At 41.5% G+C, this 14371-nt stretch overlaps 1 protein-coding gene across 2 annotated transcripts in view; it reads right to left on the reverse strand.

The window, feature by feature from the left end:
- The window catches only part of DOCK8 (dedicator of cytokinesis 8), a 95223-nt gene extending 84271 nt beyond the window's left edge, over window positions 1-10952 (reverse strand). For both annotated transcript variants that reach the window (XM_058173479.1, XM_058173478.1), the window contains exon 1: window positions 10553-10952. In XM_058173479.1, the coding sequence (XP_058029462.1) occupies window positions 10553-10605 (53 nt within the window). In that variant the 5' untranslated portion in view covers window positions 10606-10952. The remainder of the gene's footprint in view (window positions 1-10552) is intronic.
- Window positions 10953-14371: the final 3419 nt, after the last annotated feature.

A 14371-nucleotide genomic window follows, 5' to 3' on the forward strand; every position in this document is an offset into this window, starting at 1 on the left:
AGGAAAAAACCCAGGACTCCCCACCTGCACCCACAGGCAGCCCTTAGACTCTATGATTGACCCCATCCAGTCCCAAAAAGAGGCCTGCATTAAAGATACAACCGCAGACAGCAGATCAGACAGATCATTTAAGAAACAGGCTGTCAGAAGAGGAGACTCCAGTAAGTAATGTACCTTAGCCATGCATTTGGGTGGTGGCTCAGTGCAGCTTCTTTATTGGCCTCCCTCCCCAAGAGAAAATGCTGAGAATAACTTTTCAAGTCTCAGCTCCGGTGCTGTGCTTTGACCTCTGGATTCCACTTCTCTTCTTTTCCCTTGAATTGGTCATTTGTTTGTTTGCTTCTAAAAAAAAGTTCTGAGTTAGCAGAACTCTGGACTGTGGCAGGCAGCCACAGAAAGGCTGGCACAATAAAGCCCTCGCCAAAATATTTATATGTCAATAATCCATAAGAAAATGTGAGACAAAACTGGGAAAATTGAAAATGCTAAGAAAATGTTAGAAACACATGAAAGAAGGAGTTAAATGTTCAAGTTAAAAGACACAACACAGAAAAAAAGAAGCTTGTCAAGAAGAGCTGGCTCTGATACAAAGTCAAATTTAGCTTAAGCATCTCGGTAGCTTAAATTTTTGCTCTGCAGAAGATGAGTACCCTCTAGTGGCTGTCACAGAACAGAAAGTTTTTTAAGTAAACTGGCCAAAGGAGGATCAAGCAAGAATTCTGAGAATGAGAATGAACTCTGGTTTATTTTTCTAGTTCATCAATCACAATAATGTGCAATGTGACATACAGAATTACTCCAAACAAAAGTCTGACAACAATGGGATCTGATTAGTCACAGGAAATATACACATTTTTCTCTTTAAACTCTTATATCACTATTCTCTCTCCAAAATGTTCATTTTGTTGCATAAAGGAGCTCTGACTAAGCAAATACCCTTTGTCTTCCTCTTTCTTGCACAGTGTTTCTGTTTAGCAGATAAGTCTGCCAAGTTAAATATAAAATAAGACTCTGCCCAGAGTTGCCTAATCAGGGAGATGGGTGGTATATAAATTTAATAAATAATATGCACAGCTTGGTGATAAATAAGATTTTATTAACTTCATATATATTCAGAGCCAACTCTCAAGACTCCAGAATTTTTTTTCTACTGTTTTAAGATTTTGCTCAAAAGTGGAAATCAGCAATAGGAAGTAAACATGTCACAATCTGTCAGGGTTGCTACAAGTCAAGTCACTCAGACACAAACTTCTGGAAGCCACTAAACAGGAAGGCCTGCTGATGACCACAAATGCTCAGCTTACTCTAGCTGAACGTTCTTCACTCAAAATTTACAAATCCATGTCATATTTTGCAGGTCCCCAAAAGCAACTGACAGTTGATATTATCGTATGCTAACAGGATGGCCATGAATTTATCAGTAGACTCACTGAGCACAATGTAAAACAAAAGCCGACTGCACTGTGGGTAAAAGAAAAGGCTGACCTTGTTAGATTTCAAATCAAACAAGAATTCACAACAAACTAACTTGTTGCTTTTGATGAGCTTTATAGAGTAAAACTTGGAAGAAATAAACTTCATATTCTATTAGAACACGTATATGGGCAAAATAGTAGAATTTGGTCTTTTATCAACAGCAAGTCAAAAAAAGGCAGTTTCAAATACTTAACCTACTTAAATTGTTTTGGCCTCCTAATGTGTGGATTTCTTTTTTATTGTTAAAATGTATTTTTTTTTATTTCATTTGTCACAACAGTATACAAACATCGACATAAAACAACAACACATCATATAAGAAAAATATATATATATAAGCAAAAGAATGCAATAACTATGTTAATTTGATATAATGAAAAGGAACAATAGGACAGGAACGGTACGCACGTTTGTGCTCTTATGCACGCCTTATTCTTATTATTCTACACCTTATTTGTCTCAAAATGTATACCCTACCTAAGGTAATCCTTTAGATAGCTTGCAAAGATGATCAGGGTGCAAAATAAAATCCAAAGTATACGAAAGAAAATAAACACATCAATATCTGGAGATGATAAAATCTCAGTAACCATTAACCTATGAACGTAAGGTCAGAGAGTGCTTCTCTTTTGATATGCCTATGAAAAAAAAACAGACAGCTGAGAAGCAGCTGTTAGCAGGAAGATTAAAAAAAACAAAAAACCTTCCTTCAGCTGTTCCTTCAATGACTAGAAGAATGGAGGGTTACAGGCCATTTTAAATCAATTTGACTAACAAGAGCTAATAGTAAACCTCACCCTTTAGGTTTGGAGAGCCTTTGTCTATTACAGTTTAAAGATGCCAGGAATCACTCTATAACTGGGATCCTGGTACTTCCAAACCAGTCTAAATCTGTTATCAAATGACCCATATTTGAAGATATTTTTTTTCAAATGGGCATGTGCCAACAACCTCTCTCTTCTTTGTTCTAAAAATGGACAATTCACCAGACCTTTACCTTGGCCTGGTTGGATGCCTTACCTTTCACAGTCCCCTGGGAGCATTACAAAAGCATCCCTCTACATGAATGCCAATGTGGGGGTGGTTGTATAAAGTCCCTGAGCTACATCTGTTGCTCTCTTACAGGAAATCCAAAATAAAATTCATTTATCCTATTCTAAGAAATATCCTGGTACAAAATAGGATGCTTATTTCATCACTTCTATCCAATCAGGAATCTGATGTATTTTTCCAGGTTGCCCGAGTCTACACCTATGTTCATTTTATTTGACCCATTTGTGACAAAAGATTATTGTTAAGTTTGGTAATATGGGCATTACGGAGACCTGGTTGGGTCCAGGGGGGGGGTCCTCTTGTTGAACTGTGCCCTCCGGGTTTCTGAGCATTTCATCAACCGAGGGCCTAAGGTAGGGGTGGGGGTGGTTGTATAAAGTCCCTGAGCTACATCTGTTGCTCTCTTACAGGAAATCCAAAATAAAATTCATTTATCCTATTCTAAGAAATATCCTGGTACAAAATAGGATGCTTATTTCATCACTTCTATCCAATCAGGAATCTGATGTATTTTTCCAGGTTGCCCGAGTCTACACCTATGTTCATTTTATTTGACCCATTTGTGACAGAAGATTATTGTTAAGTTTGGTAATATGGGCATTACGGAGACCTGGTTGGGTCCAGAGGGGGGGGGTCCTCTTGTTGAACTGTGCCCTCCGGGTTTCTGAGCATTTCATCAACCGAGGGCCTAAGGTAGGGGTGGGGTGGTGGTGGTTGTCATTAAGGAAGATCTAGAGCCGAGGGAGGCCACTGTTCCTCAGATTGCCGGCTGTGAATCCCTCTATGTGAGGTGGGGCCATAGGAATCAGTTGGGTTTGTTGATCACGTACCTGGCTCCTTGCTGCGTGACCACAGCCCTGCCCGAGCTGTTGGAGGTACTTGCCGGTGTGGCGGTTGAGACCCCCAGACTTATAGTCATGGAGGATTTCAACCTGCCATCGACTGGCTTGTCATCGACTTGCATCGACTGGCTTGTCATCGACTGCAGCTCGGGAGTTCCAGGCTTCCATGACGGCCTTGGACCTGATTTGAGTAAATGATGGCCCTACGCACATTGGAGGAGGCACGCTGGATCTAATTTATATCTCTGGACAGTGGCTAAATGATCTGGAATTAGATGACTTAGTAACAGAACCGATCAGATCATTTTCTCCTTCGCCTGGACTTCCGAACCGCCACCCACCATCACCTATACGTTGGTTCCGTCCCAGGCGCCTGATGGACCCTGAGAGGTTCCTGACGGAGCTTGGGCCATTCCCTGAGGATCTGGCCCACGGCTCGGCTGAGGAACTAGTTGTGGCCTGGGAACAGGCCGCGGCTGGGGCCTTGGACCGTGTCATGCCTTTGCAGCCTTTGACCCGGCGCAGATCTCATCCAGCCCCTTGGTTCTCCGAGGGGCTGAGGGAGATGAAACGCTGGAGAAGACGCCTAGAGAGTACTTGGAGGTCCAGTCGTTCCGAAGCTGATCGGACACTAGTTAGGTCCTATTCTAGGACCTACCTAGTGGCAATGAGGGAGGCGAGGCGTTCCTACGCTTCCACCCTCATTGCATCAGCAGATAACCGCCCGGCCGCCCTGTTTCGGGTGATCCGCTCTCTCCTTCATCAGGAGGTGCGGGATGACCCTTTGCAGGGACGTGCCGAGGAGTTTAGTGGTTATCTATACGATAAAATCGCTCAGCTCCGGGATGGTCTGGACCGAAATTGGGATGATCCAAGCGAGAGGGAGGAGGCACGTCTTGTTGAGTCTGTTTGGAATGAGTTTGATCTGGACAGGTTGTTGGGGAGGCTCCACGCCACCACATGTTTACTGGACCCGTGTCCTTCCTGGCTGGTGCTGGCCACTCAGGAGGTGACACGAGGCTGGCTCCAGGGGATTATCAACGCTTCTTTGTTGGAAGGGGTTTTCCCTGCCACCTTGAAAGAGGCGGTGGTGAGACCCCTCCTCAAGAAGCCCTCCCTGGACCCAGCTATTTTGGGTAATTATCGTCCGGTCTCCAACCTTCGCTTTGTTGCGAAGGTTGTAGAGAGTGCTGTGGCGCGGCAGCTACCCCAATACCTGGATGAAGCTGTCTATCTAGACCCGTTCCAGTCCGGCTTCCGACCCGGGTACAGCACGGAGACAGCTTTGGTCGCGTTGGTGGATGATCTCTGGAGGGCCAGGGACAGGGGTTATTCCTCTGCCCTGGTCCTATTAGACCTCTCAGCGGCTTTTGATACCATCGACCATGGTATCTTGCTGCGCCGGTTGGGGGAATTGGGAGTGGGAGGCACCGTTTATCGGTGGTTCTCCTCCTATCTCTCCGACCGGTCGCAGATGGTGTTGACAGGGGGGCAGAGGTCGGCCGCGAGGTGCCTCACTTGTGGGGTGCCACAGGGGTCGATTCTCTTGCCCCTTCTGTTCAACATCTATATGAAGCCGTTGGGTGAGATCATCAGTGGCTTTGAGGTGAGATACCAGCTATACGCTGATGATATCAGCTGTACTTTTCCACCCCAGGCCACCCCAACAAAGCTGTTGAAGTGCTGTCCCGGTGCTTGGAAGCCGTACGGGTCTGGATGGGGAGGAACAGGCTCAAGCTTAATCCCTCCAAGACGGAGTGGCTGTGGATGCCGGCACCCCGATTCAGTCAGCTGCAGCCGCAGCGGACTGTTGGAGGCGAGTTATTGGCCCCAAAGGATAGGGTGCGCAACTTGGGTGTTCTCCTGGATGAACGGCTGTCATTTGAAGATCATTTGACGGCCGTCTCCAGGAGGACCTTCCACCAGGTTCGCTTGGTTCGGCAGTTGCGCCCCTTCCTTGATCGGGCTGCCTTGTGCACAGTCACTCATGCGCTCGTTACCTCCCGCTTGGATTATTGTAATGCTCTCTACATGGGGCTCCCCTTGAGGTGCACCCGGAGGCTTCAGTTAGTCCAGAATGCAGCTGCGCGGGTGATGGAGGGAGCTTCACGTAGCTCCCGTGTAACACCACTCCTGCGCAGACTGCACTGGCTACCTGTGGTCTTTCAGGTGCACTTTAAGGTTTTGGTTACTACCTTTAAAGCGCTCCATGGCTTAGGGCCTGGGTACTTACGGGACCGCCTGCTGTTACCTCATGCCTCCCACCGACCCGTACGCTCACACAGAGAGGGACTTCTCAGGGTGCCGTCCGCCAAGCAATGTCGGCTGGCGGCCCCCAGGGGAAGATCCTTCTCTGTGGGGGCTCCTACCCTCTGGAACGAACTTCCCCCGGGTTTATGCCAAATACCTGACCTTCGGACCTTCCGCTGCGAATTGAAAACACACTTATTTATTCGCGCGGGGCTGGCTTAAATTTTATTGGTTTTAAATTTTTATTATTAATTTTTAATGGGTTTTTAGTTTTATATGTTTCAAAGTTTTTAGGCCAATTATGTAATAAGTTTTTTAATTCGTATTTTAATTGTATATTGCACTGTTTGTTTTACCTTGGCTGTACACCGCCCTGAGTCCTTCGGGAGAAGGGCGGTATAAAAATCGAATAAATAATAATAATAATAATAATCATCATCATCATCATCACTATTTGTATTATTTTTCTTTGTATTTGTATTTAATCTTTTATTCATCTCTATATTTTAGGGAAGAGCAAGAGGAGAGAGAGAGAGGCCTAGTGGTTAAGCACCAGGCTAGAAACTGGGAAGACTGTGAGTTCTAATCCTGCCTTAGGCATGAAAACCAGCTGGGTGACTTTGAGCCAGTCACTCTCTCTCAGCGCAACCCATCTCAAAGGGTCGCTTTTTGTGGGGAAAATAGGAGGAGGAAGATGTGTTGACTATGTTCGCTCCCAAATAATACAAATAATGTACAAATAATAATGGGGGGATATTATGTTTGTGTGTCTGTGTGTATAATATATTTTTGTGTATGTTTTCTGTCTTAAAGACCATAATCAAGGATTGGTGATGAATTGGTATTAGTTTCTCTTAAAACAGTACTTTTATAAGAATGTAACTTTTTTTCCAATATAAAGATAGTTGGAAAAGGAAATGCTAAATCTGATTACAAGGGTACACAGTAAAGACTGTCATGTATTGTTTACAATTTTTTTTAATGAATAACTGCAATTCATGTATTTCATAGCTATAATACAAACAGAAAACCAGCATTTTTTCACTGTGGTGATAGCATACAAGAGCCAGATTTTTCAGGTTGTGAAGTTAGTTATACATTCTTTCAACCCTGTTTTGACATTTCAACAGGAGACTTCAAACCATTGTTGGAAATGTCTGAGATTAAGCACAAAAAGGAGTAAATATTTAGGGTTATTGTGTTAATCCCTTAGCTACCATTCTTTCCGACTGAAGAATGTGAATTGAAAAACAGGTAGAGAGAAATCTGCATCTGTTTCTGCTGTTCAAAGCTTGACTTTTCAGTAACCAGTTTTTCAGGTAAATCAAACAGCAGCATGGCTATTTCCACATTTAAAGAGAATATCAAATGTCACCATTTTTTTTTCCAGATGTCACATACATGTGGTTTTGGGGCTCGAGACACATAAAACTCTATTTAGTTGCCATCTAGACTCCATTGATTACATTATGTAGAGGGGATTGTTCTATTCACTGTTTGTACTTATGTTGGCTGCCTTACCTATATATATAATTCATAATGCCTCATTTCATACAGACCTAGGGGAGGAATTAACTTATGGCTCAAGAACCTTTCTGGCCTCCAGACATGAAACCAGGAGACTAAATGGGTCTATTCTGGTAGTAAACCATGTTATCTACTTTTAGAAATGTGTATTCTCTCCTGGCACATATAAAAGGCAAAGCAACAATACCAAGTGAATTGCTAGAAGACAGAGTGATCCAAATCTCAATCAAGCCAAAGCAAGCTAGTTTGCCAGGCAACAATGAAAGAAACCAACAATCTATGTCTATTCCCACAGACTAGCAGAACATTCACATATTCTCATGTTATCATCGTTAGAAAAGATTTGCAGGATATATTGCATTATATTAAACTGCTATTCTGCCATCATTAGACCTTCTCTTATTATGCACAAATGTCTATCCAATGACCACCAGTGCTTATCATGAGAAAAATAATTCACAGTCCAAAATTTAATATTTAAAAAGGTATAAACAGAAAATTTGCAGACTCTTTTCAATTTTTTTTCTGAGCTGAAACCCGGAACATTACAAGTGTTTTAGTTTGTGGCTCACTCAGACTACAACTGACTTGAATAAAACACATTTCCTACTTTTTGCACAACTTCAAGGTGGAGCATTTGGAATTTGTAGATGTTGTATAATAATAGATCATTGCTGTTACATCTTTAATTCAGGTTTGTAAAAAACTTGCATCAGCTGGGAAAAATTTAAAAATATTGATACATTTTCCATTAAGAAGGACAGACATTGAAGACATAAAATGGTTTTATTGTTTGACAACGTAAGTCCTTCAAAGCTGACATGATAAGGAAGCTGACTCCACAAGAGAACTGGAAACTTTATTGAGATAAGCCAAGGGTGTCCAACCTTGGCAATTTTTAAGACCTGAAAACTTCACCTCCCAAAATTCATGGCTGACTGGGGGATTCTGGGAGTTGAAGTCTACAGGTCTTAAAGATACCAAGATTGGATACTGCTGAGATAGGCTCTATTAGCACAATTTTCAAGTTTGTTTTTTTCCTCCCATTCATCTTACAACTCAATATCAAAAAGGAGCCAACCTGAGCGACTTTCTAACACCTTCTTCTTTCCCTGGGTTTAAGAAATGCTTCTGCCCTTTCTGTTTTTGTAACAGCCTCTGAATATTTCACTCAAAGCCACTGACATGACTCTCTGTAGACAATAGGTTGGGTCCTGCACATCACATGAGCTGGGCTCTTTCCACAAATGGAATGAATTGAACTAACAAAAAAACCCCACCAGGAATTGTTTGCATTCATTTTTTGGTTTTTACTCCAAAAGATACCATGGTTTGTAACCCAGAACAATCTTTGCTTTAGGTTCTATTTTGTAAAGAAAACAATGAATTTAGGGACCTGGTTTGAATAACATGCTGAGAAACATCTTGGAAAGACTTCCAAGTGTGACCCTAGATATGAAGCATGGTTGCTTTTTAAAGAAATAAAGGAAACACCCTAAAAATTAAGTCCAATGCACAGGAAGAATTACAACAGGCAAGGTGCACCATAAAGTTCAAAAACCTGTTGTAAACTATGTGTAATGATGTTCCCTCTTGATCTCACAACACTGCCCTAGTTCCAGTCCAAAAATGTAAGAGATCTTTTGTTTCACTTTGTTTTCTACAGTGAAAAATAATTTATTATTCAAGACTCTAGTCGTGTGTTTTTTTTTACAAAATTAATTTATTTTCATCTTGGGAAAGGATTTTAAAATTAAAATGAAGAACAGCAGTTACAAAATGTGTTCTTGTCTTTCATGTGAGCTAATGAGATTGCAGGAATCTAAGGTTAAAATGTATCAGTGAGGCTTTTATCTATATTGCACTATGTAAATAAACATAATACTGTTTATCCACAATATGTAATATTATGACTTCAGATGGCCAAAAACAACATTGCGTAGTGCAATCTACAATATCATAAGGATTTGAATTATTATAGCTGTAGTATAATACAATATTAGTTGAAATATTAGTTGAAATATTAGTATAAATATTGTAGTACCATACTGGATTAAAAGAAAATACCCTGTGAGATATTTCAGTTGTAAGTCTGGCAATGTACAGATAAATAATGATAATGTATCAGCATCATTACTACAGTTTAACAACTGCAACTCTATTTGCAACAACTCAGTATTTGCAAAGCAAAATGTATAATGATTTAAAATGTAATTCTGTAAGAAACAGAAAGAATTTACTGAAGTATAAAATCACTTTATGAAATAAACTGAATAAATGCAATGAGGTATAAAATGAATTCATTCACTAATAATATTGTTGCAATGGGTACTGAATAATACAGTCTAAAATCAAAAGCAAAAAGTATAGGTTTACATATATTATTTCTTTTGGGGAAAAATATCTCTCATGAAATTAACACTGGTCTGGTCAGTTCTAAATGTCAGAACTGTTACATTTTTTTACCACATATTGAGCAAGTCAATCTATTTAGTGGTGTTTAATAAAAGTCTGCACTAAGTTTCTGTCTCCTCTGCAATTGCACAAACCATAAGACATGACACAGTGTAACCACAAACTGCATGTTATTTCCTCACTGTCTTGCCTCCAGCTTAATCCCATTATATTTACAGGAATTCTTTAAAAATGGGCAAAATGACAGATTTGTAGATTACAGAGTTGCTGAAGAAAGCTTCAATACACCATGTATGCAGGTCATAGGAAAACTCCGAAGTCGTCTTTTCAATTATTCCAAATTAAGTCATCTTAAAGAAGTAAAATATCCTGTTAAAGATTTACTGATAGTATTATAAACAAGCTCAGAGCAAGTTCTGACCAAACACTTGGCCTTTTCTACTTGCCAGAACTGTAAAGATGTTTTACACAGCAAATAACTGCCTATACAAATAACATCTTTGCATTCTTATTTATCAGGGAGGGTGCTTTCCGAAGGAAGAAACTGTTGACTCTAGACTGCAGCAAGAGTGTCCAAAGAGTGGACTTCAACTCCCAGAATTCCCCAACCAGACTTCAACTCCCAGAATTCCCCAGTTAAAAGTCCGCAAGTCTTTAAAGTTGCCAAGGTAATGAACACCCTTGCTGTAGTAGAGTCTAAAAACGCTAAAGTGGTAATTAATCTAGCGTGGGGAAGAGCTCTATACACAGCCAGAATAGCATAAATCCCTTGAATGTGAGCGTCTCTATACGCCGGCGCGTGGCTCTCTCTCACCAGATCCGCAGCTCATCCTCACAACCTACTCACTGCCCAAGTTCTCCGTTCCTCCTCCCACACCACCCAATCAGCCTCCAAGGCACGCCGGCAAAAGCTGCCCGACTCTCGGGAGCCGGTGAAGGGCAAGGAGAAAATAAAGCCCCTTCCAAAAGCGCAAGGAAACCAAGCCTACCTGTTGATTTTCAGGGCGAAGGCCCTCCGATCGGAACTGGGCAGAGTAGCCATGGAGGCTTTCAAGAACGGCGGCGACTGCTCACAAAAAAAAAAAAGGCAGCCGAGCCGGGGCTGCTGTCAATTCGGCGCGGAAAACTTCCGCATTTCACACCTTCCTCGTCTAAAGCGGCCAATGGGGAGGACGCAGCTTCTGCAAGGATGGGCGCAAAGCTCCAATCGCTCTCGAAAATGGGCGCGAGGTGGTAGAGTCCCGGGGCGCTATAGCGGGCTTATGCCACTTTCGGGTTTCCCTTTTTAAGGGAGCACCCAAAGCGCCAATTTCGCTGAACTGAAAGGCTTTCCCGGCTTGTGTGTGTGTGTGGAAAGTCTGGCTAGAACAACGACCGAGAACAGCAGCCAACCCCGAATTTTGCTTCGACGCCTAGCAGCCCGAGTTGGAACTTGCAAGAGGAAGCTCGGGAACAAGAAGTTGAGAATTGCACTCCAATAAGTATTTAAATCTCGCCTCGCTTAGGCGAAAGCAGTTTTAAAAATTTATGCATGAGCGCTGCGGGCTGCTACAGGACTATAAAGCCCAACAGACCCCGGTTGAGGAAAATGGTTTTAAACAACCCGCGTTGAGACCAAGCCTTGCTTCCTAAATTCACTTTATATCTGCCTTCCGGTCCTGCCAAATGACCAGCAAACCTCCAACCCATTGAGATCCCACGGTTGTTTCTTTTGTCTTCTTATAACAATTTGAGAAGCCAGGGAGTCGTGCGCAAAGTTCCAACTTTTGGCTAAGTCAGGCGCCATGCGGGTCGGTTAAAAGTGCGGTAGATGTCACTCTTGCTGCGCTTAAATCGAGCGCCAGCGAGTCTTATGGGAAGCCCCATTTGGGGACATCCTTCAGGGACGCGGCCGCCGATCGAGAATTCGGGGTTATCTCTCCGAGTCCAAGATTCGGGTTTCAGTCAAAGCAGAAGAGGCGGTTTCTTTAGTGACTCCTGGAGGTGAGACTTGAGAACAGGCTGCGGAGTCTTTGGTGCTCTCTGACCTTGGTTGTTTTCTTGCAGACATTTAATTACCCAACAAATAGCATCACCAGTGCTAGAAGGGAGTGGGGTTTGGTCTCTATTTAGAAACCCCACTCCCTTGTAGTTCTGATGATGTTACCTAGTTGGGCAATGAAATGTCTGCAAGAAAACCATCAAGCTCAGGGAGCACCAAGGACCCCATAGTTCAACCCCCAGTCACAAATATTCTCTTCTGTTGAGATGGGCTGTTAGAAAGCAGCTACACCACATATTGAACCCCAAATCAACACCAGTGGCTTGAACACCAGTGGCTTAGCACCTAAGAGTACATAGAGTTAAGCACTGAGACAGTCAACTGCAAACAATCAATGATAGATTATCACAGCAAATGTAGATATGTTGTACGTAACCCATGCCCTTTGCCTGCCATGGGATCTGGGAAAAGAATCTGAAAATAAAAAGGGACAATTAAAATGTCATTACATTAGGTCCATTTTACAATAAAAAAGGCATTTTTTAAAAAAAAATAATATCTAATTTTCAATGGGTGTTTGGAGCTCCATTTTTGTCTCAGCATTGATATTACCCATTAGTCACTGCGCTCCCTCGTTGCAGTGAGATTAGTAGTGACACAACATACCATCAGCCGACTTAATTTCTCATCTTTCATAACTGCTTTGAGTAAATCCCAATGCCCAGTGAATAAAGATAAACATCCTTGCTCTATCTGGATTATGGTACAAAAGGAAATTATTAATCTAAAGTGCCATTTAGTGGGTTCATAAATATAATCAGTTATCTGTCAAGATTATCTAATACTTTCAAGATTATAACTGTCAACCACAAAGAGGAATGTTTCTTTGGTGGGCAGAAGTAGATCAAGATCTATGAATAGATGCCTGCATAAGGGGCAGGAAATCAACAAGGTTTCCAACTGTTGGGCATTGAACGATATATATCTGAGTCTCAAATGGTCTGTTGCTTCTCATAATAAATCAAAACACACGCATACATAGATGTGATTGCAGCAGTAACTTGTGACAAAACAACAATTACTCTTCATGTCACTCTACAGCACCTAAAACTGCACAGAATTGCAGTGCCCTTGTTCCTGTGTCCAGGAACAGAGTGTTCTTCCCTCTGTGGTCCCAGAAAGGGTTCGAGTTGAATCAAGTTTTTTTCTGGCAGGTTAGAAAAAGCAAGCTCCCTCCAACTTCTAGTTCTTTCTGTATCATGAAACAGGGAGTACGGTGAACATAAGTTTCTGATGAACGTATCTTTTCTTTTATGTACACTGAGAGCATATGCACCAAGACAAATTCCTTGTGTGTCCAATCACACTTGGCCAATAAAAAATTCTATTCTATTCTGAACATGAATAGGAAAGCTCCTCTTATACTTTATTGTGAACCTTGGAGATTGTCATGGTATACACTCCAGTCTTTCCACCATGTAGTGCTCTATGAAACAAGTGAGTACAGTGCACCTAAATCTGGAAGAAATAGACTGAAGGCAACATGTTATCTTGTGGGTTGCAGGTGTCTAGGATTCTACCTTCAATCCATTCTCCCCCTCCCCTTCCTACCCAGGGCAAGCCAGCAATGACTTCTACTTAGATAGGCTCTTCCCAATATTGATATATTACTTGAAAGCCACTGAAACGTATTCATTCTGTTCTCTTGAGTGGAGCTGCTGCAATGGCAACTGCAGAAAAAGTTCATAAGCAATGGCAACTGCAGAAAAAGAAATCTCAAAACTATTCTGGGCTCCACATCGGTATTTTTTTTCTCCACAATTTAATTTCAAAGTAATCTCACTACAAACTGAACTTCTCAAGAACTTAGGATCCTGCTATTCATTCTTTTTTCCAGCTGGCTCAGAAACAGAACAGATCAGCTCAGTACGAGTACTTATCCATTTATGAAACCCAAGACCTTTTAAAAATTTTACGTTTCTTCAGTATGCTAGACAGAGAGAGCAAGCCCAAACTCAGTCGCTGGTTTCCTTCCTTTTTTGTAATATATGCATGGCAGATGATTGGCTTTTTTTGTTCCGTAAAGAAATGAGGAACATACAAGAAAAAAAGTTCCATGCAGAAAAGGTGCCAAGACATTTTAAAAAAATGCTTTTGCTGTTAGAAAATAAAAGGTTGATCTTGTTGATAAGAGAATATTGAAACTGCAATCCTATAAATCTGCCATGTCAAATTTGAGCTTGATACATTTTGTGGCTTCTGCCCAGACATTTTGAACAGTGGTAATGCTTTTCTGTGAGAATGTGTATGTTATTGTCATGATTTATTATTAATATTGCTTCTCATCTGGAACAGGAATTGAGCACAGCTCGTATGAACACCTGGAGAGCAACTATGAAGTAAACTGGAAACATGTAATTCTATGCAATCTTTGTTCTTGCCACACATCAGCAAATAAACCATTTTTCCCATCTGTATGTCTATGAATGCTTTTACAATATGACAGAACCATGTGGAAAAGGGCAATTCACCTTAGTATCCTTTTTTGAAATCAATGTTAAGAGCAGTCCATGCTTCTGCGATTGAATTATTTTCCCATTCTTTGTAAAGAAATTAATTTTTCTGTACTTTGAAACAAAAAAATGTAAGAGCAACAATTTATTGATGGCATGTAGGTGCCTAATAAATCTGAATGAATACGGCAGTTCTACCGCAAACACCTAATACTGAACACACTTGGGGGAAAGGGGAATTATCAGATTTGGATAAAGACTGATATAAAAGTAAGTCACAATCAAGTGTAATAGAGGATTGATCAGAAATAGAG

The sequence above is a fragment of the Ahaetulla prasina genome, chromosome 2 (assembly GCF_028640845.1).
Source record: "Ahaetulla prasina isolate Xishuangbanna chromosome 2, ASM2864084v1, whole genome shotgun sequence".
NCBI lineage: Eukaryota > Metazoa > Chordata > Lepidosauria > Squamata > Colubridae > Ahaetulla > Ahaetulla prasina.